Source organism: Xenia sp. Carnegie-2017, unplaced genomic scaffold (genome assembly GCF_021976095.1).
Source record: "Xenia sp. Carnegie-2017 unplaced genomic scaffold, XeniaSp_v1 HiC_scaffold_19, whole genome shotgun sequence".
Classification (NCBI taxonomy): Eukaryota; Metazoa; Cnidaria; class Anthozoa; order Malacalcyonacea; family Xeniidae; genus Xenia; species Xenia sp. Carnegie-2017.
Genome location: NW_025813481.1, coordinates 12567203 through 12594558, shown reverse-complemented (window position 1 = coordinate 12594558; position 27356 = coordinate 12567203). Strand labels below are relative to the sequence as shown.

The following is a 27356-nucleotide window of genomic DNA, read 5'->3' as shown; positions in this document are numbered from 1 at the left end:
ACACAATTAAGCCAAAATAAACAAAAATTCAGCAACTTGACTTCGTCATCATTACCTCAACGTACACAGATTTTCTTTTAACAATTTCAAAGCTGCAACAAATAGGAAATAGTCACAACCTCACATAAAAGTGTCATTTTATTCAAATATTACCAATTTCCCCAATTCAATAAGTTGTTCTTTTTATGCATATCAATCTTTTACTCTTTGCAGTGGTACTGTATTGACGTACATAAACTGAATAGCGTTCTAGTACATTGAACTCACGCTCGGAGCTCATACGAAAATCTTATATAACGCTAAAGTACAACGGATTTTGAGTACAGATCGAGCAACTCCTTAATTGCGTTACAAGTCATGACATCCATATTATATTGTTATATATAGTTATATGTATTGTTATACATTGTTATACTTGAAGAAATGCTATGTATTACTAAATTACACATGTTAAAATTTATTGTATATTTTACATAAGAAGCATGATGTATGGAAATCAAATTTAAATTTCATTCGCCTTCAGTTTTAGATCGTTAGTCATTTGAAGACAAAAAAGTAGTTAATTATATAACATTGTAAAATCCAATGAAAATTCATAGCAATCTGGCCATGTAATATCCAACTTGGTTACTTAATCTAACTTGCTTAAGAGCCTCAAATTAAAACATACATAAAAGAGGATCTTGAATTGTGGTATCATTGATTTCCTTCTTGCCAATTGCTTTCCCATAAACCTCTTTTGCAGACAATAAAAGACTTCATTGATGTCACATTTTAGCTTTAAATTGAAAACGATAATGTTCTCTTTTTTCTTTTCTGAAGCAAGCATTTTCGCAATTTCAGCATTAATGCATACGACGTGAAAGCATTTGCTGAGTTAAAGCAAAGAATACGCAATATTTACTATTGCATATGTGTTCTTTACAAGTTTGACAACATAATAAGCTATAAGTTTCTTTTTACCATACGATAAAAATATGCCAAAATCTTTGAATCACCATGATTCGTAGGTACTCTTCACTATCTTTGGATATCTGACAAATCGTTAATCTCGTCTAAAGATTTTTGACTATTGCTAGTACTATCACACATGCTTGAACCGTTATTTTCAGTTGCACAAAGTTAGAACCATGAGTGGAGAGATTACGGTTTTTGGTAGAATATTTAAGAAAAATGACACGTACACAGCATTAGTTTGTTGTTACATAGCTATTTACCGTTAAGATCAGGGTAATCAATAACAGCTTCGCTTTTCTTTCCCTTGCCTTCTTCAAGTTTTACAGGATGTTCACTGTCTAAAAAAATGTTTGCAACGGCAATATACAGAATTCAAAACATACATGCATTAAGTACAGTAAATGAAGAGGAGAACTAGAGTGAAAATAACAAATATAGTGTCATGGACCCCTAATTTATAGCTTGGCCATCAAAAATGAAAACTCATTTCTGTGTCTTACTTGGAAAATGTTTCTCTAGATCAGGTCTTGCCTTCCAGTCACTCAATCTTATAGCTCTGTGAACTAGATAAGGCAGCTCCTCAAAAAGTTGAAGAAAATACTCTTGATAGTTTCTATCTTTAACACATGATGACAGTTGTGGACGAGGTTTATCACACCAATGCTGGCGAACGTTTCGTAAAAATCTTAGGCAACCTAACCATGTAGAGTCGGATACTTTGTTGAAATGATTAAAGACTTCAGGATCGATACGGTCCATCCAACCTATTGAAATATTTAACTGCTCAAGAATATTTGACGAAAGAGAATGTGGAGATGACGTCTTTATTTCTGGTTCATTCCCAACATCACACAGCAAATCAAAATTCTCCTTATCGGTTTGTAGATAAGGGTGTTTTAACGCCTCATTGGCAGATGGCCTGTCTTCAGGTATTAACTGTAGCATCCACGATAAAAGGTCTTTGAACGTGGCATCCTTGATTTCGTCCAAGCCAACTGGGTTTCCTTTTAAAATGTTGTCCAGTCTATGCCGTTCAATTCCAAAAGGATGTTTCCCCTTTGTTGCAACATAATAAGCCACCATTCCGGCATTCTATTTTCAATAAAAAATGGAGTTAATTTATTTGTTAGTTGCAAAAAATACAAGTTCAGTCGAAAAAAATCAGAATAATGTTCTCCAATTAAGAATCGTAGCCACAAATTTTTTAGAGCAATCTAAATGAGAGACATACAATAAGGCAATAACAACAATAAATTCATTATCATACATATACATATTTTTATATTTTATGCAGTACAATTTGTATTTCGCCACTATATGACTGTACAATGAAGGTAAACAAAAATTTATTTAAAAGTGATAGTGATATCAGTGGCAGTGATAATGATATCCCGACTAAATACAACATTCAAATGCAAACACAACATTGACCTGTAGTTGGACCTCTATTTCTACTTCAAGAACTTACCATAATGTCAGACTTTTTTTGGAACGAACTTTATTAATTGTATCATCTGATGCGTTATATGATTCTGGAGCTATCCAATTTTTTGCTCCCCTTTGTATGCTCCGATGTGTAGAAGTTTCATTTAATAATTTTCGACTTATACCAAAGTCAGCGATTAAAAAATTTCCATCCACATCTCGAAGAACGTTTGATGGTCTTAAATCCCGATGAAGAATAGGACACGAACCACTGTGAAGGTGAACTAGACCATTTAAGATCTGAATAAGAACTTTAGGAACGACTTTTTGAAGATCTTGCAAAGAAGAAGATTTCACATAACTCTCTAACGATTCTTCACACAAATCTAATATCAAATACAAATAATCTGTGCCTGGTTCTTCTTCAAGATACCAATAATTCACAACATAATTTGAACGCTTTGCATTCAACTCATTCAAAATATCTTTTTCTCGTTTGGCTAACTCCACGCAGTTATCTCGAAGCAATCGTTTTACTACTTTTCCGTAACCATCTTTTCCGAGTCCAAGGTAAACACGAGTTCCATCACTTCCTTTACCAAGCAAAAACTCTTCAGAACAAATAACCTTTACACCATTTACAAGTTTAACTTTTCTTGGATTTTCCTGCCCATATTTCTCCATCATTCTGAACTTTTGCTGATGCATTATTGATTTATCATAACATTTCCATGGTTGAGACAGCAATTCTTCAATTAAAAAGTAAAGTAAACTATTTAGAAAGGAATATATCAATGTATCAAGAAGGAATTTAATTTTCTAATTACACGCACATCAAGAAAATGTGGCTATTAGACAAGATTTGAAATACCTACACCGATTTGCCCGTTAAGGTGAACAGACTTTTATATTTAGCTACTAAATAATAACATAATAACATAACAACATGTTTGCCTTTGTTTGAGTTTATTTGTATTAACAGCATATTCCCCTGCTCCCAAACACATGGATGAGGGATATTTAGTTCAAAGGACATTGAGGGACGTCAGGATCTTTTCACTTTAAATGCAAAAACATTGAGACTGAAAAATCAAAGATGAAAGCATCTGTCGAGTTGAAAAGAGTTCGGAGAATTAAAGAACCTAATGTTTTTAAGGTTACCTTCTGAAAAACTTGAGTCTCTGACCAGACTTTCTGAGAAGTTGTGGCTTGGATCCATTTGAATGGCAAAAATGTTAGAACTAAAAAATCCGTAACAATAAAAATTACTCATCAAAGACGATAATTGTATGCGTTATTTTAAAAGCTACATTATGCATGTAGATGTATACATGGCTCATTAAAATATACAATTTGAAATATTATACATCACTTCTGTCTTTGATGCAAATAGCTTTATAGAAATGTTCAGTCTTTAATTCAGGAAGAAATAATCTCATTAATGAAAAGTGCCATACATAAATTCATGAAAAAAACTTGCGGTAGTTTTATTAAATTATTGGTTGAACTGCGTGTGTGGAAGTCAGTGAAATGAACTTCTATAAAGATGTGTGTGGAATGCATATACGAGAATTTTGTACTGTACGATGTAGTCAGCACGGCTCATGATCAAACGTGGTAGCTAAAAAATACAAAAGGTATACTTTTGAACATGTTTTAAACATGTCAAAATGAAGACATCTTATATTGAAACAGTATAAAATAATTTTTGACCAATAACGAAGCATCATAAAAATAATTAAATTTAGTGTATTTTAATCTTTTTGGCTTTGACAATTTTATTTTTTTGTTTTTGCTTTCGTTTTATTAAAAGCCTGTTTTTGCTTTCATTTTATAAAAAACAAGACAAATTTCAAAAAAAATTTCTTATCAAAGCGCTTGGACATTTAATCATCATTATGACAGAAAGAAAATCAACTTGCTTTTACTTGGATAGGAAAATAATAATTTCTAAAAAATAAAATTTAAGATGTTAGATACAGGTATTAGCAACAACGATTAAATTTCAGCTAATTAAAAACAAGCTAAGCTTTTGAAAACTGCATTGCAATCTACCTATCTATATTTAATAACCCTTGAGATAATAGATTACAACATATATATTATTCACATCGTATTCATATTGCAAACAAATTCGAGTGTGAGAGAACACGTCATTTTAATATTCTCATCATTCTTGTTTTGCTTAGCATGGTGCATTTAATGAACCGGTAACTTTAAATATTTTCACTTTTCAAAGATAAGTTATACGAAATTTTTATCGGCAATCTTTCAGTAATATTTATTTCAGTTATGATGTACTTAACATTTACAGTTTTTCCCTCTGAAACGTTAAACAGACGAAAGAATGCAAACGATAAACTTGAATATCGTATTTATTGAAATGCGGCATAGTAATCCATGTAATTTCAGTTTTACAGTGTTTTCAAGCGATTACCAGTTTCAAACCAAATCATCATGAAGTACTAACGGAAATTTGTGAAGATCTAAATGATAAGCTAATGAAAATAGTTTAAACAACGCCAACAACAATCTTCCTATGAATTTCATTTTTTATTGAAAAATTTGCTTGCGTGTCCATTCCCGCCTACGTAGTTCAAGTCTCTTGACTCATGACTCATGAACAAAATAAATATTTAATATACACGCTAAAAAAGTTGCCAAATTAATAAGAACTTTAAAATAGTCTTGTTGTAACGCTATTTTATAAGAATAACGATATATTAGTGAGTAACAATCGAACACCCCAGCCAAATTGTATGGAATTGTTTTAGTACTTGCTGTCTGACTAATTTTTTTCTAATTTTTTCGCTATTTGTAAAAATCTATACCTTAAAAATATAATCTTAGACAAGGAGAAATAAATAGAGACTAAAACTACATATAAATTCAAACTTGTGGCCTTCAAGTCAAAAGTCTAAAGCAATGGAATTTGAACATTGTCATTACATATACTGAAAGAATTCGCAAATTTTTATGGCAAAGCGTACCAGTGTTAAATCATGAAGAGAATACGATACAAATAACACTTACAGTGCTTGTTCCACTACTTAAACGTTTTTGCTTCGTCTGATGAGAATCAACTATCAAAATAATACGTATGACAAGTTTTGCATCGCGTATGTAAATAATCTTTTAACAATGGAAGCATTTCCAAAGATCACAGCAGGAAAAAACTATATTTTCCCTTAGGGAGGGGTTGGGCGGAGAGAAAATAAAATTTGTGAATATTGAATTTGGAAATGTTTTATTTAAATTTTATATGCGCATGCAATTGAGCATGTTTTCTATCGTAAAAATAAAATTTGTTTTTACGTATTATAAAATTAATGTATATGAATATGCCCGCCCCCCCCAATTATCGTTCTGGCTACGTGTATGATCCTGTGCCAATAAATAATATACAAGTCTTACCAATCGTAACACGAATAGTGCATGAGTGTAAATAAGAAAATTAGTGAATTATTGTAGGCGGGTTGTAAAGAAAATATAAAGTGAAATTGTGTCTACAGCAGCTTGCTAGTGGCATTTGTTCCATACGTTACAGCTTTTACTAGTTTTTTTCATCCAGAGAATGGGAAAATGGAGTAGCCATTGTGGGATGTGGGTGATTAATGATTGTCTCTGACCAGCGTTCTTGACATGAAAATGGCTGTTTACTCGCATGTTTTATTGTGCGTGGTAAATTAACTCAATTAAATTTAAATTCTAATTATAGTCCGGTTGCCAAATGCCACTTTAAGTTAGAACGTTGCTGTGAAGGACCCCAAGCAGGTTTTTTCATTTCTTGTATTTTTACAAAATATAAAATTCATAATTTTAAGAGTGTCAACTTGGCACCCTTGGTGAAAATCTAATTTACGAGCTCATATATTGGCTGACACATTCTATATCTAGATTTCAGCCATCCGAACTGTCTCACCTCTGTCTTTTAGCACATGTTTAAATAAATTATGAAAATAATACTTACTGATACTGGCATGCTATGTTGTAGAAATATATATACAAAATGAGTTACAAAGATCATATAAAACAAAGGGGTTAGGAATCTAAAATTTTATTATTTGGCTGTTATTGAACATTTCCACTGCCTGAATAAAAAATGCTGCGAACGAGAGACTGTTGTGTTTTGTGGTGATTATGACAAAGGCCATATGAACATTTTCTAAATTACTGTAATTTAACTCGATAACAAAAACATATTTTAATACTGCTTAAATAAACTCTTTCAGTCATACCTGTTTTTATGACTTCTTTTTGCATTTATTTCCTGATCTTTCACCGTATTTTATAAATAAGGTCATTGTTTTTGACAAACAACAGTCATATCCAGATTTTTAAAGTATAATGATATCTTATGACTCATATATGATAAAGCAGGAGCGGATCTAGGATTTTTCAAACATCAGTCATAAAACGTCAGAGGCGCTCCGCACCTGGTGGGGTCCGAGGAGTTCTCCCCTGGGAAATTTTGAATTTCGGAGGCTTGGAAATGCCATTTTCAGCGTTTTAGAGCAATACAAAATGCATTTTGTGGGCATTGTTTTAGCGTAAATACAACACATTTTGCTCACGTTTTCTTCTGAAAAAAAAACTGAAGTCAACAATACTTGAATGTTTTGCCAAATATTTAGGCTCATTATCATGCCAAATATATGGCTCATTACCATGTCTAGGAACAAAGTTCAATTTACAATAATGCTATTCCAAAAAAGATATTGTCTTTAAATGACTTTTGCCCCACACCACGATCTTCCATCTTACACAAGGTAAGTGAATGCTATCGACTATGGTGACGGGGATCCTTTCGCATAAAACATTTTTCACCACAAAAAACACAGTCTTCCTGGAAAGAAAACGTTGTTCTTGAATTTGATCGTCGTGTACGTTTTACAACAAACGAGCAAGTTGTAGCATCAGTTTTTTCTTGACTCACGCTTTGACGCTTTAAATGACGTTTTATATGGTTCAGTGAAGTATACGATGAAACACGTGACTTGCGACATTGTATTTGAATGTCAGGATTCCCTTCAAGGATTCTTTTTTTCTAATCTTTCATGAATGGAATCTCCTCTAGTTTTGCTCGAGTCAATGATTTTTTTCACTCTTTCTTTACCTGCCTTTATTAACACTTTGCTCGTGTCCTCACATTCAAAAAAAACAATCATCCATCTTCAAAAAGTTCCAAAGGGACTTCCTATTTTTAAATAACAGTACAAAATGTCCACATTAAATTTTTTTTAATCATGTTGAAATAATTTTTGAAAAACCCTCAAAACTTTTCCGTAGTTCTTGCAATAAAAATTATTGTTTTACTAATGATTGAGCTACTTCATGTAAGTTTTGTAAAATTATCTTGTGACTTAATCATAAGCCGTATGCAAAAATAACTATTTCTTGATGTTTATGCCCAAATACTGATCGTTTACAACACAATAAATCTTCTATTGTTGCTGTACCCTGTGGCGTAACATTTCAAACAAAGAGCATTGTTTGTTTTTCAATATGGCGTCCATTTTTAATAGAAGTACGCAGCCAAAAGCTCCATACTTCATTTCCCTAAAGGGTGCTAAATTGGCACCCTGAAAATTACAAATCGCCGTGTTACATAAATAGAAAAACTCTAAAAATCTGTTTGGGGTCCTCCAAAACAAAGTATAGCCTTTGGCAATTAGTTAAAAAGTTATTAGAAATTAACAGGAATCTAATCCAAGAGAAACCAGAAATATAAAACATAAAAATAATGTCTAGCCGACATCAATTGACTAAAAATGGTTAAAAAACTCAGCTCTACGTTAAAAACGATTACATGGTGGTAATTTTCGTTCCAGTGCTGAGTTCGACACATGGCGATGTTAGAATGTTAAGGGGCTGTTTACATGATCCCAGTTAACCGGGATTTAGTTAGGCGTGAAATGATTTTGAGGGATTGATAGGAGGCAAAATTTCAAGATTAAAAATTAGAACAGTTTGTTAAATGCCACAATTCATTCCTGCTGTAATTCTAAAATTAGGCCAAATTGATTGTTTTAGTTTTAAATGTTTTGCGTAGTTATTAAATCAGAATATTGTGAAATTGCTCGAGAAGATTTATCTGATGACAAGTATTGAATCGTTTCCTTTTGCCAAAATCATTTAACGCTTGGCTGAATCACGGCTACCCGAGCTTCTGCAATCAGCCCATAATTGGAGTCGCAAATTCAACCCGATTAGCTAAAACGGGGCTTGAACTCAGCACAGGGTTGAAAATTTGGCTTATAATCGCGTGTTTGATGTAGCGAATGATTTGTATTAAGACTGAGCTGAATTTTAAACTCACTTAACGAAGCTCAATTCAGTACAGGGTTGAAAATGCTCCATGGCTGTGCAACTGGCTGCTGTATATTTAATTAGTTTACTGGCTGCCGTTGACCATTTCATCATTCCTATTGGTCAGAAATTGCAAATGACTGGCTGCCACTAAGGTAATCACATGTGTAATAAGCAGGGGCGGATCTAGAGTATGTCAAATCCGTCGCGCGACTGATGTTTGAAATTCAAAAATTACCTATTCATATTAATTAAAAATTCATTAATTATTCTTATTTTCTTATCGCATTTACTTCGTGATAAAAATCCAGCTTTATTTATTATTGAAAACTAATGACTAATCCAATGAATATCTCGTTGGTAACCAGATCAGTTGAATTTTAATTGACCTGGAATAACCGACTGATAAGCGGGGTGGCTTGACTGGTTCGACGGATAAAGGAGTCTATGAACGTCAAAACGCTTATTTTATTGGTCAATAGCCAGATCAGTGGACAGTCTGGAATGTTCTCGACTGATAATAAGGGTGGACGTATAAAGGAGTCAATTGCTATCTTACAATTGGTTCATTTGAATTTTGCTTTATTGTGATTGGTTTGACGGATTTCGACTGATAGCCAACTGAACTAACATAGTCAAGCTCACTGTCTGAATTGAATGTTTGATCGTTTTATAGTAATTTTTATAAGCATGATAGAAACTACAATCAGATGGAATTTATGGAAATCTTTACAAATTCATATATTGACATGAATGCTGCTTTCTAAACTGGGAATTTTTCAAGAGGGCGAAAATTTATGGATGAATTGTAAATGCTTGGCAAAGACGATCTCGAGCGACATTTCAGTCATTGATGTTCAAAAGCAAGCCAACATTGTTTTGAGTTTTATCAGCAGAAATTTACATCGAAAATCGTAAGTAAAGGACAAGTGAAGTGTATGCATGAATGCAATATATCAAAGTCAATTTATGCGAGTGTGTGATGCGATTTATGTTAATATGGCGTATGGTAAGCAGATTGATGCTTCTAAAATTGTTGTTGACGAAGGACTTTTAGCTATGATTTCTTTAATGCTTGGGAATCGTGGCCGTTATATGGCAGCGAAATCCTACATTCCTGCAAATATATTTCAATGGACAAAAATCTGTAGCCATAAGGCGCCATACTATTATTTACTTTATCATAAACAAATGTTTGGGGTTTTCAGTTTATGATCATTGATCATTCAATCATTGGACAGTTATACTACATATTGTTTAAGATTTGAGAAAACTAACATTGATTACATGAGAAGCTGTTTACTATAACCTGTGATTTTGAGTCTTCTGATCCATGAAGCTTTTATTTTGACAATTTGACTGGAATGGTATTAAACCTGAGTATTTCACATACATGGAATGTTGTCCCATGTCACATATTGTCCCCTTTTCTAACTGAACACCTCATGTAGAGATGTAAAGGTGTGTTAATCTACGGCTCATACCAGATTGTTTGCCATAAATTCCAAAGGGCTATTGATGTATGAAAAGCATTTTCTATAAAGTAAAAATGTCTTTCTATGTATGCAGATAAACCTTGAAATTTGGCAAAACAGCAAAGTATTTTCATGATCACTAGGTAATTTTTCTGATGATCATTATAATTTCTAAACTAAATTATTTCTGATTTACATTTAAACAAGCTTTGATCATATGAAAAGATATTTATCATAACCAGTAAGCATGACACATGAACCAATTTTAACATTCATGTAATTATATAATTAAAGACATGTTGGTTACATTCTGTTTGTATTTGCAAATACAATGCTACTAGTGATTGCTATATAGCACCTTGCATATACTTACAGGAGATAATAGTCTAGTGAAATGCCTAATAAACATTTATGGCATTAAGCTGTCCTTAACTGCAAATTTTCACTCTGATAATTTTTGCTTAATCTTTGGCAGAAAAAATTTTGAGTTTTTCTCAAAGGTGAATTTGCTGGCACTGATGTGGAGATGGGTAAAGGGTTACAATAAACTTGCATGGTTTGAAGTCTGAGCTTTTCTATATCTATCAACTGTCACTTGTAGTACCAAATTTCTAACTAAACTCATTACATAGAGGTTTGAATGGGGGTCTCTAGGGGGGTCTATGCCTGACAACTTGGTAGAAATTTTTAAAGACTATATCTGTTTTTGAATAGCATTATTGTAAAATAAATTTTACGTTCCTAGACATGCTAATGAGCCATATATTTGGCATGATAATGAGCCTAAATATTTTGCAAAACATTCAAGTATTGTTCACTTCATTTTTTTTGAAAAAACGTAAGCAAAATGTGTTGTTTTTACGCAAAAACGATGCCCACAAATACATTTTGTATTGCTCTAAAACGCTGAAAATGGCATTTCCAAGGCTCTGAAATTCAAAATTTCTCAGGGAGAATTCCTCAGACCCCCCCAGGTGGGGAGCGCCTTCGACGTTTTATGACTGATGTTTGAAAAATCCTAGATCCGCCCCTGGTAATAAGATATGCGTGACACAAAAAATTTCAATAGAGTGGCTCTACTGTATAGTTACTATACTGTAGCTGAGCTAAGCTTCACTCGTGAAAGTTGGTGTAAGCAAGTTCCTCCAGTGTTCGGCGGCATTTTTAAGCGCTTTTCGGCAGGCGTGTCAACGGTGTCATATTTGTCAGATATTCATCATGTTGAATAATGTTGGTCACGAATGAATGTTTCCTCCATGTGAGCGCGCATCAAAAACTATCACCTCAGCAAGTGTAACTTTACGCATGCGCAAAATAACTCATTTTATTCTTTGTACGAAAATGGCGGTACAAAACGTGATAGCTGATATAATGTTAGAAGACCAAATTCATTTATCGAAAGTGGTTTTATCTAATCTACGATACTTCCGAAACTGCTCAGCATCTTCAGCATCCAGCTCACGGACAATATTGTAGCTCGCTGTGTAGGGCGTCCAGAAATTCCACGCTTTGTCCATGTAGTTGATTTAGCTGCTTTCAAACGCCTTCGCCGTAGCCGCAACAAAAATGGCAAAAGCAACATTTCTTTGTCTTCTACCTCTGACGACGGATCAGACATACCATAAGCAGGAGCCATTTTGCTTTGAATAGCAAATATTACCGTAGACAGAGCATGCGTAAAGGTTACATTTGTGAGGCAATAGCTTTTCATGCGCGCACACTTGGAAGAAACATTCATTCCTGACCGAAATTATTCAACATGTTGAATATCTGGTAATTATGACACGGGTGCCGGAAAGCGCTCAAGCTCTCATTCATTTTGCATTTTATCTAACACAGACATTTGTTTTAATCGATCGTTGTTTTCCAACTTTATACATAACATTCTTCGTCTGCAGATGGCTTGTCTTCTGGTTTTAGTGTGGCATCTTTGATTTCATCCAAGTCCACTCCATGTAGCAAGAAATGTCGGTCAACTTTGTACAAATGCCCGGATGTGCTTCTACAGTAGAAAAACACAGGACTGCGGTCTATGCGTATATTTTGCCGATATCTTAAATAGCTCTTGAGATAATTTGATGCGAACGGTAATAAACTGTAACACGAGTAGGACCGAGAATGACCATAACAGGCTTGCGAACGAAAAATCTTCCGATTGTAGAATGGGATATGCAAATCTATGGGTGTTTTCCATTTACAAAGTAAGCGGAGAATCATCAAAAAAGCATTTTGACATGATGTTGAAATGTGGCAGGTGTACAAACAGCTTGGATATATTCAATAATCAAAAGCAAAAGGGAAAAGGAAGATTTGTCAAAACTTTCTCAAATCTTCGGAGTGAAGTGAAACATCATCTGTATTTCATTGAATAAATTTGACAAATTTCATTGCATAAAGTGTTACTTAAATAATTGACTTCGACTATTTGCCAATATCAACTAGCTTTCATACTGAAAACATTTATGAAAAAATAAAAACCGTTTAGGTCCAAAACGATGTTTTCCATTTGTTTCAACGTAAAAAGCTACTATTCCTGAATTATAAAATCAATAAAAAAACATCATAACAGTTACAAGGTTAGTGGCGGTGGATACTGAAACGTCAAAAATTGACTTTATTTGTTATTTGCAGAATTCAAATACATTTAAGTGTCCACAACAAACACTTATCATAACATCAGACTGTTTCTTGTAGGAAGATACATTGATGATTGTATGCTGGATAGATCATATGCTGGAGTTATCCAATTGTTAACTCGTCTCTGTATTCTGCGATGAGGTCAATCTCCAACGCTCAAAAATCTAAATAATTTTGAGTCGCAGCCATGCATATATTTAACAAAATGCGTATGAGGAACATATAAATTTAATTCATTTAACAAGATGAATGCCATGTATTGCGAGGGATACGTCGCCACTACATAACTTTACATTAGAATTAGCAATATTTTAAGTCCCATTATAAATATTTTAAGTAATCACATCCATTTGCGGAGATTACAATTTTTTACAGTATATATTACATAATTAATTATAAGACTTCATTATCGAGTGAAAAAATGTTTAAATGCAAAGTCATTAAATTTCAAAGCGAGAAAATAAAACTTATGAGTAGATAGTGTAAACAAATCCTGAACAAATGCACGATGTTCTTGATTATTCTTGCAATCTGGTTTAGTTTTCCTGTGATCTATTGACTTTGTGCATCAGAAGAGGAAGTTCAGGAAAACGTTGTAGGAAATACTTTTTATAATTGCCTTGCTTCACATATTGTGATAGATGCGGACGAGGCTTATCTTGCCAATGTTGGTCAACGTTTCGTATGAATCTTAAGCATCCTACCCATGTAGACTCGTACTTTAGAGTTCTTATACTGTCGTTTACTTCAAAGTTGATTAAATCTTTAACGACTTCATCATCAATACGCTTCATCCATTCAGTGGAACCATACAACTGCGTATAAACGTCTGAAGTGGGTGAATTTTGACCTTGTGAGTGTTTCACCTCCAGTTGGTTCCCCATATCACACAGCATGTTAAATTTCTCTTCGTCTGATTTTAGATAAGGGTGTTTTAACGCCTTATCGGCAGATGGCCTGTCTTCAGGTTTTAACTGTAGCATCCACGATAAAAGGTCTTTGAACGTGGCATCCTTGATTTCATTAATCCAACTGGGTTTCCATCAAAATGTTTCCAGTCTATGCAGTTCAGTTCCAAAGGATGTTTTCCTTTGTTGCAACATAATAAGCCACCATTCCGGCATTCTATTTTCAAAAATTGTCATAAACAGTCAGTGGTGGATACTAAAACCTTAAAGATTAAATTTATTTTTTGCAGAACTCAACAATAAATGTGCAGCTTAAAAATCTAAAAATGTTCTCCAAATAAATTGTAGCCATATATATGTATTAAAAGCAATCTAAATAAGGAACATACAATTGTAACTGTAACACATTAACAAAATTAATTTAAAGTACATGAGTGAAACAAAATACAGTTGACTACTCTACTGGCCTTGACCTTGTTTATAGTAAAAACATCAATGCATTTTTCATAAAGAGAAATGTATAAAATCAAATGGTAGCATCATGTAACCTTTAACTTTATTCTTTTGATGCAAAAGTTCAATTTTCTCAGTTGTTTGAGGAGCTAAAATACACAGTTAGAAAAATTTGTATTAATATGAACCAACTTCCTCAACTATACTCAGCTTCGCTTCGGAAGATGACATTGACCTCGGTCTGAATAATTCTTGATGTCATGCTCAACCTCATGCAATAATTGTTTATTCAGACGGAAAATTCCACCTCGTTGAAAATAGCCTTAAATTACATTCATCACAAAAAAATTGCAATTGTCGAATAAAATAAAAGTGCCCTCTTGAAAGAAAATGATTTCATCACTCGTTTACAAGGCCAAACAAGAACAGATTGTAACGAATCGACACTGTACATTGGTATGACGGCCGGATGTTTCGAGAGTTACACCAACCATACTCATCGTCCCAGTAATCTTATAGAAACGGAACTGAGCTATTTAAATACGCATGGCTCAAGGAACGAGACAAACCATTTATAATCTCATGGTTTCTGTAGTAAAGTGCGTATACCCTCAAGATTAGCAGAAAGCAAATTGTATTGTGTATGTTTAGAAGGAACAACTAACATCATGAAGTCAAACCGAAAGTACGAAAGATGCGAGATGTTGGTTAAATGCCTTGATAGGAAGTGCTTTTTGCGCATTTCTGAATATTAATATTTGTATGCTTTTTGTTTTGCAACGTTTTCATGCTTCATGCATCACTTTCAAGCAACGTATAAGTACATGACCATATTAAATAACGTAAAACAGTGTTTGAAGATCACGATTGCAATAATTGTGTTTAAGTGGTGGAAAATAATATAATATTAAATAAATAAATTAGAACTAGTTACAGATACAAAAAAACATTTTGCAGACATCCAACATAAACGTACACATCTACACTCAAATCTACTTCAATGAAAATCAATATGACTATTGTTTAAACGATTCTTGACAATGACAATGAATTTAAACATAGGATGCAAATCTGGCTATACAGATCATAAATACAACGACATTTGCTTTGTGCGATGTACATTTAAAGATTCAACAGATTCAACATAGGTACGTCAATTGCCGTCTAAGAGAACTGTCGACAATGTATAGTCATAACAAAATGTTATTTTCTTTTGAATTTTTCTTTCTTGAAGGGAGCATTTTATCTTTCTCCTCAGATAACTATTTAATATTTTTGCATTATTTATAAGCATTGATATTAAGTATATATTTGAGTATACCAACCTTCATCTAGCTCAGAGCAACCTCCAACAATGAAAAGAAAGTTCACACTCACACTTATAATATACCTGCAATTTATGATTCAATGGATATAGACTTCCTTAAACAACCATAAATATCCATGTACTAAATACATAAGCACCAAGGACAGAATCATATGAATATTTCATAATAACTTTCGCCTTGTTGAAGGAAGAAAATTTATCTTAATATAATCTCTTTGATATCGTGATATCTATACAAATATTCGTCCTTAGTTTATTGCATTAACATAGCTACTAAACTCGACTGATTTCTTTTGCAATACAAAGAATAAAAAGTGTTTTTTCATTTACATATGATACGTCAATACAGAGACAAAAAACTCGTAAAATACTAATTTTGATTAAAGAGCATAAGAGAACGTAAGCAATAAAATATAATACGATTAAAAGCATAGAAAAAGTAACAAAACATATGTTTTTTGTTTAAACAAGACAAGTTCAACGAGTCATGTATAAATCTACATAACTTGTATTATGTTAGATCGTCTGTGATCTTGGTTTTGAAAAAAATTGCACCATTTTTGAAATAGATTTTAAAGTTTGTAAGGGGGGCCAAATTTCCGAAGTGGGACCATATTTACTAGGAAGTATTGCTCCTGTGGAGACAAATTTCTTAGGAAATGTTCATTATTCATAACCATGTACATTGCTGATATTGGAACGTTCAAAACTTTATCGACAAGATAAACACTTTTTGGAGTGTGAGGGTCATACTTTGTCTAACTATAAAAATCCTTACAGTTAATCATAAGCTTTGCACTAACGTTAACAGCTTGGGGGGGCTGGGAGAGCTGAAGCCTCACTTTTTGCAAAAAATATATTTAGACTGAGATAAAGTCGTTGTTGAGAGGTGTTTTTTGAGACGCCAGAGTAGAATTGAAGACTTAGCCTCGCACTTCATAATGTTGCTTCGCCGTTCCTCGCAAACACTTACTCCTTGTTTATCTCCATATCAATATTAGTATATGTTAAAAATATATTTGCGTTTTAACCATTTCATACCGTCAAAGGGGATGCTGGAGATAAAATTTTTAAAATAGTTAGCTTGTTCATGACAATTTTGATGCACTGATAAACAAACATATCGCGACAAATCAAACACAGAAAATTTACACTTCGACTGTATAACCGGAATAACTGACTGACTAGGCGGCATTTTTTACACTTAGAGATTTTACAGATTGATTAGCTACATCATGGACGAAAAAGAAATATTTTAATGGTTAACTTACTAGGAAAGTGTTCTTCCAGATCTGGAGTAGATTTCCAGTCAGTCGACCTTTTGACTTTGTGCACCAGAAGAGGAAGCTCCGGAAAAACTTCCAGGAAATACTCTTTATAATTGCCTTGCTTTATATATTGTGATAGACGCGGAAGAGGCTTATTTTGCCATTGTTGGTCAACGTTTCGTATGAATCTTAAGCATCCTGCCCATGTAGACTCGTACTTTAGAGTTCCTATACTGTCGTTTACTTCAAAGTTGATCAAATCTTTGACGACTCTATCATCGATACGCTTCATCCATTCTGTGGAACCATACAACTGCGTATGAACAACTGAAGTGGGAGAATTTTGACCTTGTGAATGTTTCACCTCCAGTTGGTTACCCATATCACACAGCATGTTAAAATTCTCTTCGTCTGATTGTAGATAAGGGTGTTTTAACGCCTCATTGGCAGATGGTCTGTTTTCAGATTTTAGCTGTAGCATCCACGATAAAAGGTCTTTGAACGTGGCATCCTTGATTTCGTCCAATCCAACTGGGTTACCATTCAAAATGTTGTTCAGTCTATGCCGTTTATGTCCAAAAGGATGTTTTCCCTTTGTTGCAACATAATAAGCCACCATTCCTGCATTCTATTTTCAATAAAAAATTGTCGTAAACAGTCAGTGGTGGATACTAAAATCTTAAAGTTTAAATTTATTTGCAATTTGCAGAACTCAACAATAAATGTGCAGCTTAAAAAAATCTAAAAAATGTTCTCCAAATAGAATTGTAGCCATATATATGTATTAAAAGCAATCTAAATAAGGAACATACAATTGTAACTGTAACACAATTAACAAAAATTAATTTATTTTTATTTAAATTTATAGGTTGATACTATAAGACGATACAATGGAGGTAAAGAAAAAAATTGAGGTAAAATCATTATCACTACCAAATACCAATATTTAATTAAATGCAAATAAAACATTGAGCTGTAGTTAGACCTCTAGTTCTACTTCAAGAACTTACCATAATGTCAGACTCTTTTTTGTAACGAACTTTATTAATTGTATCATCTGATGGGTCATATGACTCTGGAGCTATCCAATTTTTAGCTCCCCTCTGTATGCTTTCATGTGTCAAAGTTTCATCAGATAACATATGACTTATTCCAAAATCAGCGATTAAAAAATTTCCTTGTACATCTCGAAGAACATTCGAGGGTCTTAAATCCCGATGAAGAATAGGACGCTGTCCACTGTGAAGGTGAGCTAGACCATTTAAGATTTGAATAAGAACTTTAGGAACGACTTTTTGAAGATCTTGCAAAGAAGAAGAATTCACATAACTCTCTAACGATTCTTCACACAAATCCAATATCATGTACAAATACTCTTCGTCAAGGCTCTTCTTTAAATCCCAAAAATTCACAACATAATTTGAACGCTTTGCATTCAACACATTAAAAATTTCTTTTTCTCGATTTGCATAGTCTTTGCCGCTATCTTTGTGTATTCGCTTTACTGCTTTTCCATAACCATTGTTTCCCAGGGCAAGGTAAACACGAGTTCCATCACTTCCCTTGCCAAGCAAAAACTCCTCCTTGAAGATTACACGCAATTCACTGAGCAGTGTAACTTTTTCTGGATGTTTGCGTCCATATTCCTCCATCTTTTTAAACTTTTTTTGATGTATTCTTGATTTATCAAAACATGTCCATGGTTGATGCAACAATTCTTGAACTTAAAGGAGAAGTACAAATCAGGAAAAATTAAAAAAGGACTGATAAATTCATCAATTCATAGTTTTATTTGTTTTGGCAATATCACATAACATATAACATTGCTGTCTTTTTTTCTGGAAGAGAAAACACGAATGTTTTTATTTTGATGTGGAAATAACGTGTACTCCGGTAGAAATGAGTTGGTCATCATACAATTCACGCACAATAATCGACATTCCACGATTAGTTCATTGCATGATTATACCAACCTTTAACTCAATAAAGCCAGTGGCGGATCTAGGGTACGTCAAAATAAATTGATGCAGCTCATGCTTGGATATATTTCCATTTCCAAATACATAGAGGCAAGTCCATTGATAAAGTTTAATTTTTTTGAATTTCAAATTCAATAGTTTTGGTTTGAATATATTTTGAATTTAAAATTGAGCGTCTATAATTCATTTTGACAAACGCTAGATCTGCTATACTAGATTGAGCAATTCTGCAATGGATAAAACGCACATCCTATTCACATTAACATACAATATGAAAATTAGTTTCTGAATGTTAAATAGTTATGACCAAAAATCCTCTTAAAATAAATTGAATTTTTTGAACCGGAGAAACAGAAGCGCTACAAGTGCTCCAGCAAACAATGCAAAAATATTTTAACGAAAGAGAGCATTTTTACGATTCACGAGAAAAATTGCTTTTGCAAACAAGTAAAAAACCCTATTATGTTCCGACGTTACCAAGGGAAAATGGATATAATTTAGCAATATCGTTAAAACTGAAGAATTATTTCTATGCTTGTAACTTACTAGGAATACCTTTTGCCATATCATTTAACCTCATGATTCTGTGCGCCAGAAGAGGAAGCTCTGGTAAAACCCGTACAAAATACTCTTTATAGTTGCCTTCCTTGATATATGGTGACAGTTTTGTACGATGCTCATCCTTCCATTGCTGGTAAACATTTTGTATAAATTTCAAGCAACCTAACCATGTAGTATCGTAGTGTCCCACATTGAAATCACTGAAGACTTCAGGATCAATACGACCCTTCCAATTTTTTAACCCATTTAACTGCTCATGGATATCTGAGCTGAGAGGATGATCTAAATGCGCTATCTTTATCTCCGGTTGATTTCCAACTTTACACAGCAAGTCAAACATTTCTTCATCAGATAGTAAATAAGGGTGTTTTAAAGCCTCCTTTGCAGATGGCCGGAGTTCGGGTTTATGTTGTAGCATCCATGAAAGAAGATCATTTAGTTCGACATTACTGATTTCCTTCAAGCCAACAGGTTTTCCATCCAACAAATTTTGAAGTATGAACACTTTAGTACCAAAAGGATGTTTTCCTTTTGTTGCAACAAAGTAAGCCACCATTCCTGCATTCTAAAATAAATTAATCATAACAGAGTGCGTAAAATGTAAAAATTAAATTTACGTACAATTTGCAAATAGTGACAACCCATTACCTACCATTACATCAGACTTTGTTTTGTAACGTCCTTTATCAAATAAATTTTTATCAACAATATAAGATTCAGGGGCAATCCAATGCGGAGTTCCCCTATTAGCATCGCTTACATATGTCTGAGAGTCATTCTTCAAAATTCGACTAATACCAAAATCGGATATTAAAAATTTGCCTTGTGTGTCTCGGAGAACATTGGAAGGTTTTAAATCTCGATGAAGAATGGGGCGTGGATCGCTGTGAAGATCAACTAAGCCGTTCAATATTTGCTTGAAAATGTTAGGAAGGGATTTTTGAAGATAATCTAAACTATTTGATTCGGATAGCACAAAACGCTCCAACGATTCTTCACATAGATCGAGAATCAAATAGACATATTCTGTTCTTATATCTTGTCTCGAGCAATAATAATTTAGCACATAATCCGACTTCTTAGCATTGATTTCATTAAAAATTTTTTCTTCATGCTGTGCCAAATAAGTATCACGAAGAATTCGTTTCACTGCTTTACCGTAACCATCCTTTCCCAGTCCAAGATAAACACGGGTTCCATCACTTCCTTTGCCAAGTAAAAAGTCTTCTGAGAAAATTACACGTACATCGTCCACATGTTTAACCTCAACATTAGGGTCTTTCCCATACTCAATTAATTTTAAAAACAATTCTTTATGTTTTGTCGATTTATCATTGTATTTCCATTCATGCAGCTGTAATTCTGAAATAGAAGTAAAAGTATTCCATTTATAGAGAGAGTAATATGTTGTAGCTGAATAGTCAAATAATAAATAAACAGCAGTGCTCGAGTTTCCCTATTGCACCAACGATTCAGATAGCAGATACAATTTGTAAAGAAAAACTTACAAAAACAACAAATAAACATATTACGACCACTTATTTAAACAATGAGTTCTGATAAGAATGGATCTAAAAAGCTCTTACACGGGAAATCTCACCCAGGTCTTTTACTCATATCATGAGGGCATTGTTTGGCAAAATGGAAAAACAAAAACTAAGACTAGTTTTTGTAATTAAACGAAAAGTTATTAGCTACTTTGCATAAACGTTAATATCGACAACTATCATTAGTACCAGACCGTACTAAAATCAATTTGACTTGAAAAAAAAAATACAAAGCGCAACAGATTCAAGTGAAGAGTTCTAGGTTTAAGTTGAATTCAACAATATAGCTTTTATTGATTTTCTCAAGAAAAATGTTATTCGAAAGAAGGATAAATCATTATTTGTTTGTCGCTTAGACATAAATAAAAAATCTTAACTTTTTTTGGCAAGTTTTAACTTTTGCCTATCGCTAACACTACGACACCTTTTGATAGTTTTCTCTATCTTGAAAAGTAATTCAACCTTCATAACGAATGAAAGTCACTCTAAAAAACCGACAAACGCTGTACATTTATCATGCAGGATATTATGATTAGTCAATACATCCCCAGACCTCCTAGATTGCTACTCACTCTTACATTCAGACCTTTCCACGAAGCTCGTAAAAACAGGACTAACCTAAACGACTCTTGCTAGTATAAAAAATAAAATGACTAGATGGACATCAGGAAGGCACCATATAAAATTCTCCAAACAAACATTTGTTGCTTATTTATCTATAGGATTGTTGAATATTTTATATTTTCTTATTTTCATGGAATTACTCTAATAAAAACCACATTCGGAAGGGGCGTTCACCAGAGGGAAACGCGTAAGTGAGGCTAGACGTGTATTAGAGGAATACGGCAACCCTTTTATATTAGAATAATCGACTTTTATTTACTGTTACAAAGTGGATTCTCATCAATTTAAATCATTTACCAATTCCTAAAATAATATATGCTAAGTCGTAGACAAGAGTTATATTTTCAGAGTGATTAACTTCCAGTGAGCATTAGTTTGTTGTAACTTTATTTACCGTCAAGATATACATTGTCCATGACCTCTTTGCTTTTCTTTCCACTAACTTCTTCAATTTTCACATGATCCACAGTATCTGAAAAATGTTCACAATGGTATTGTCACTATTATGTACAGCTTAAAGTGTAGAAAGTCGAGAGAGAAAAACATTATAGAGTGCTAAAAACACACTAAATAAAAATACAACCAAAAAAGAGAGTTGGCAGAGTAAGAAAACAATTTTTTTTATAGCAAAATTTGTTAATTTACCGAAAAAGATTGAGTGAGCATCAAAATTAAATCGGGGATATTAATATCATCATGGAAGCATAATTCAGTAATGTCTTTGAAAAAGGAAAACTATGTTTATGGCTTACAGGTGAAATGTTTCTTGAGATCAGGTCTTGTTTTCCAGTCAGTTGACCTTATGATTTTGTGCACCAGAAGAGGCAGTTCAGGAAAACGTCGCAAGAAATAATCTACATATTTCTCTTCCTTGACATAAGGCAACAGATGTGTACGAGGTTTATCGTTCCAATGCTCATTCACGTTTCTTATGAATCTTAAACACCTTGCCCATGTAGGCTCGTAAGTCAAAGTTTTCTTTTTGCCATTCTTTTCAAAAGTTGTGAAATCTTCTAATACTTCATCGTCGATAAGCTCCATCCATTTTGAATGACAATCCAACTGTTTACGAACATGTGAATTTTGACCTTTCGATAGTTTTATCTCTGGTTGGTTCCCAACATCACACAGCATGTCAAACTTCTCCTCATCGGATTGTAAATAAGGATGTTTTAACGCCTCATTGGCTGATGGCCTGTCTTCTGGTTTTAGTTGTAGCATCCATGAAAGAAGATCTCCAAGTTGAACGTCCTCGATATTCTTCAAGCCAACAGGGTTTCCATCTAACAAGTTTTTCAATCTATTCTCTTCAGGTCCAAAAGCATGTTCCGCTTTTGTTGCAACATAATAAGCCAACATTCCTGCGTTCTAAATCGATCAAACTGAATAGCGTGAATAAATTGTCAAGAATTTAATTTATGTGTCATTTACTAAAGGATACATTTCTACACCTACCATTACATCTGACTCTTTTTTGTAACGTGATGTATCAACTGAATCTTCATCTTTACAATATGATTCAGGAGCAATCCAATCCTGAGTTCCCTTTTTAGAGCTAGTATGATATGTCTTAAGGCCACCCTTCAATTTTCGACTTATACCAAAGTCAGCAATCAGAAATTTACCATGTGCGTCTCGGAGAACATTGGAAGGCTTTAAATCCCGATGAAGAATAGGACATGGGCCGCAGTGAAGATCAGCTAATCCTTTTAACACTTGTCTGAGAATTTCGGGAAGAGATTTTTGAAGATCCTGCAATGTAGAAGATGCCACAAACCTCTCCAACGATTCCTCACATAGGTCTAGTATCAAATAGACATAGTCTGATTCAGTGTCCTCTTCTAAGTAGTAATATTTCACAACAAATTTCGACTCCTTTGCGTTGAATTCTCTCAAGATTTCCTTTTCTTTCTTGGCAATCGTGATGCAGTTATCTCGACGTATTCGTTTTACTGCTTTGCCGTAACCATCCTTTTTCAGTCCCAGATAAACACGGGTTCCATCACTTCCTCTACCGATGCAAAACTCGTCAGAGATTATCACAAGTACATTGTCTACATGCTTGACCTCGACATTGGGATTTCGTCCATACTTAATCAATTTTAAGAACAATTCTTTATGTATAACAGATTCACCAATGAATTCCCACTCTGATGACAACAATTCATAAAATGATAAAAGTATAAAATTAAGGTTAAGTAAAACGGAAACAATCAATGAACAGATTACTAAAAATCTATCTCATTAGTGCAAACTCTCTACCTTTTTCGTTCTTTTTCTTAATGATTTCTTGTAACTTGGCTTCCATCGAATTTCTTAAGTAATAACGCTCTTCTTCATCGTATACTTGCACCAGACGCTCCATGACGTTCTTTTGTTTATCTATATCTTCATCTTTTGTGATCATATCCAGATATGTTTCATATACAAATGCTGCATCTCCCCATTGCTCAAGTTTATCAAACAATTCCGCTAATTCCCATAAAACAGCTAACACTCCATTCACAATTCCAGCTGAAGTAACAATTGACAAGTTCTTCATGTTAAGGTTGACGAAATCTTTACTAACGTTGATACCACCAACTTTTCTTGGTCGTCGCGGTCGATGATGCTGTTCATGTTGTTGCTGTTGAGATTCAATAATAAGAGAGAATCCTTTTCTATAATGCTCCAAAGATTGCTCATAATTTTCAAGCAACTTATTCAATCCTCCCAATGCAATATGGCAGAGACATTCCATTTCATCTTTCTTCATGGCTTCCTCCAATCTTTTCATGGTAGAATGAACACTCCCCAGGCCAAGGTATACTTGATGTTCAAAATATTCACTTTCAACTTTAGACGAAAACTTTAAGTAATGATTAAAACTGTTCAATCCTTCCTCCCAATTATCAGAGAGGGTGTAAGCGTTACCAAGACCAAAATAAACCATCATTTTCACGTTATCCTTGTCGGCATTTTCCAAACATCTTTTGTAGTTTTCAATTGCTGTTCCATAATCACCATTATTCATACTTAAATTTCCTTCTTCAAAAAATGACATAGCTTCTGCTTGACTGCTGTATGAGTTTGATTTCTTATTATAATAATGCACAGATTTATCAGAGCTCTCAGTTGTTGGTTCCATATTGCTTCTACTTGCCTCTGTAGAAATTTCCATCTCTGTTGTCTAGTTAAATTTGGGAAATTTACCTGTTAAATTTGACTATTAATATCAATTATTAGTTAGATGTTAAAAGCAAATCATCCTTACAACATTAAAATATATTTGCATGCGCCAAATATCAAAGATTTACTAGCCAATACAATTCTTTCTAATCTTTTGCATACGTAGCGGAACCAAAAAGGTAGTGCATGTTTGTAAGTCGTGAGCGCCCGTTCCTCTACAGATTGCATTACAATTTCAGGAACTACAACAGAAACGGGTGAGCCCATTGCTGTTCTATGTAATTGTTTGTAGTGTGTACCTTTGTACTGGAAGTAAGTCGAGGTAAGGCAGAGCTCCAGTAGGTCCATAATGTCTTCTGTCGGTAATGGCAGTACGTCCGTGGTGTTTGTAATGAGAGTTTTTGTACAAGTAAGTGCCAGATTAAGAGGAATACTGGTGAACAGTTTATTTCACATCAAAAGGCACTAGTAAATAGTATAATCTGGACGATATACGTCTACAAACATGTAACGATACTCCCGGGTTCAAACCATTTACTTTATTGACTATTATTATCAATTATTAGTTAGATCTTAAAAGCAAATTCTTCCTTGTAACATTAAAATATATTTACATGCGCCAAATATCAAAGATATACTGGCCAATACAATTCTTTCTAATCTTTTGCACACAGAAATTTCTCAAAATTTGTGGTTACTCTGCAAATTTGCACAAATATCAGTAAAATAGGTTTAATGCACTACATACAATACTCAAAAAAGGCGTTTCAACTTCAATGACCATTTAAAACGACTTATTTCCTTCAAACATTTGCTTATCTTTATTTATTTTATTCTGTATGTAAACTATTCCAGAACCTTCAAAATTTGATAAATATACCATCTTTGATTTAACACTTTTAATTTTTTGACGAATCATATTAATTGATAAACTAAATGCAAAGTAAATTACTGTTCACTAAACCAAACTTCTGAATCAACTAATACAAAATATTTGGTCCAATTTAATAGCAGTGTAAAATCAGCGTGAAAAGAATTGCTTGCGTGTCAACTTCCGCCCACCAGTATATATTTATACTGTCGCCTTCAGCTTTAACCTTAGAAAGTATGAATGAGATCGACCCAAGCAGAAACGTTAATAATCTAAACTTGTAAATAACCATGTTCTTAGATTTCCATAGACACATAACTTTATTAATGATGGTAATATCAGCGAAAACCTTAAAGTCTATAGAAACGTTTTACTCTGTATGTTTATCGCTTCCACATTTCTTCTGATTTTGCTACGTTTTCTACGTTTGCTACGATTATCGCTACGTTTTTGGAGGAAAATATCTCCACCGCTAATAATGTAGATAGTTCGAAGATTGAAGGCAACTACGACATATAGAAAGTATGTAACTCAGTAACATCTTGACGGGTAGCTAGCACTTAATAGTCTAGTGTATAAAATACAATACAACTTAAAATGAAAAACTTACAATCAATTTGACGATCTTTGAGTGTTTAACAAGTTGACAAACTTTGATATTGTCGTCGTTTTTGTACGCCTCAGATTATAACCATCAAACTGTGTCGAATACCTGTTTGGCAATATGGTCTATTTGAAAAGATCACAGCAGGAAGTACACTGATAAAAAGATTTTTTGAGTATTATCTCAGCGCGCTGCGTAGTGTGAAGAAATATATGGAAAATTTACAAGTATTATATTTGGAATAGAAAAAACTAGAATCCTGATGCAAAAAAAGCTTAATATATCTTATATGAGATGTTTTCAAACTTTGTTTAGAACGCAGGAACACAAAACAGAAGAGAAAATTTTCTCATACATTTCAACAGTAAGAATCATTAGTTCGTTATAAGTTATAACATACTTTCAACATATTGAAGACGCTGTATTTTTTAGTTACTTTAACTGCATGTAGCTAGAGTGCTCAGTTCCTAATTTTTAGAACGAATAAATGCTTTCAAATATTATGCTATTTCAATAATTTCACTGTTGTTAGCAGAACAAGGAAGGTGTGTTATGTCTGCAGCAATTCTGACTAACTTTGTAATCTTTTCTATCAATTTTACTATTTGTTGTTTATTTTATGAAAGTTTAATTATAAAATGGTACATTAGGTTAACCAGAAACTCCAACTCTTGCTGCAATAAAAAAAACGTTTACAAATAATTGCTGCAAGCAAAGCAGAGAGCTTCTATATTCTTATGTGTGTACGATATCAAGATTTTTATGGGATGTACAACCAGCAAAATGCAGCAAAGCAGAGAGCTTCTATATTCTTATGTGTGTACGATATCAAGATTTTTATGGGATGTACAACCATCAAAATGCAAGCAAAGCAGAGAGCTTCTATATTCTTATGTGTGTACGATATCAAGATTTTTATGGTATGTACAACCATCAAAATGCAAGCAAAGCAGAGAGCTTCTATATTCTTATGTGTGTACGATATCAAGATTTTTATGGGATGTACAACCATCAAAATGCAAGCAAAGCAGAGAGCTTCTATATTCTTATGTGTGTACGATATCAAGATTTTTATGGTATGTACAACCATCAAAATATTATGAACGACGTCATGTTAAATTTTGCACCATTCATCAAGGTGATGAAATGTACAGATGATATGTACAGGCACTTCGTTTCTATTAGACATTTTTAGTTGATAAAAAAGAAATTTTGACCAGTATTGTAACATATCAAACGAAAC

General features: G+C 33.5%; 2 protein-coding genes across 2 annotated transcripts in view; both read right to left on the bottom strand.

Moving 5' to 3' along the window:
* Window positions 1-27356, bottom strand: part of LOC124438153 — a 281486-nt gene that overhangs the window by 11186 nt on the left and 242944 nt on the right. The window lies entirely within an intron of this gene.
* Window positions 1928-26220, bottom strand: LOC124438155. Its single transcript, XM_046988151.1, has 10 exons — window positions 26120-26220; window positions 24040-24639; window positions 22223-22340; window positions 21865-21942; window positions 19952-20661; window positions 19285-19864; window positions 17770-18482; window positions 16763-17387; window positions 2426-3131; window positions 1928-2049 (listed from the first exon to the last, which is right to left on the bottom strand). Coding segments are annotated over exons 2-10 (4122 nt in total). The 5' UTR covers window positions 24631-24639; window positions 26120-26220; the 3' UTR covers window positions 1928-2048.

Bases quoted from the DNA above. Each gene is read 5' to 3' on its own strand.
- LOC124438155 (XM_046988151.1), bottom strand. From the start codon at position 24,630: ATGGAAATTTCTACAGAGGCAAGTAGAAGCAATATGGAACCAACAACT. The intron at 20,662-21,864 runs GTAAATAAAGTT...CTTCTATTTCAG, and splicing joins GGACAATGTATATCTTGACG to AATTACAGCTGCATGAATGG. The intron at 19,865-19,951 runs GTAGGTAATGGG...AATTTATTTTAG, and splicing joins AAACAAAGTCTGATGTAATG to AATGCAGGAATGGTGGCTTA.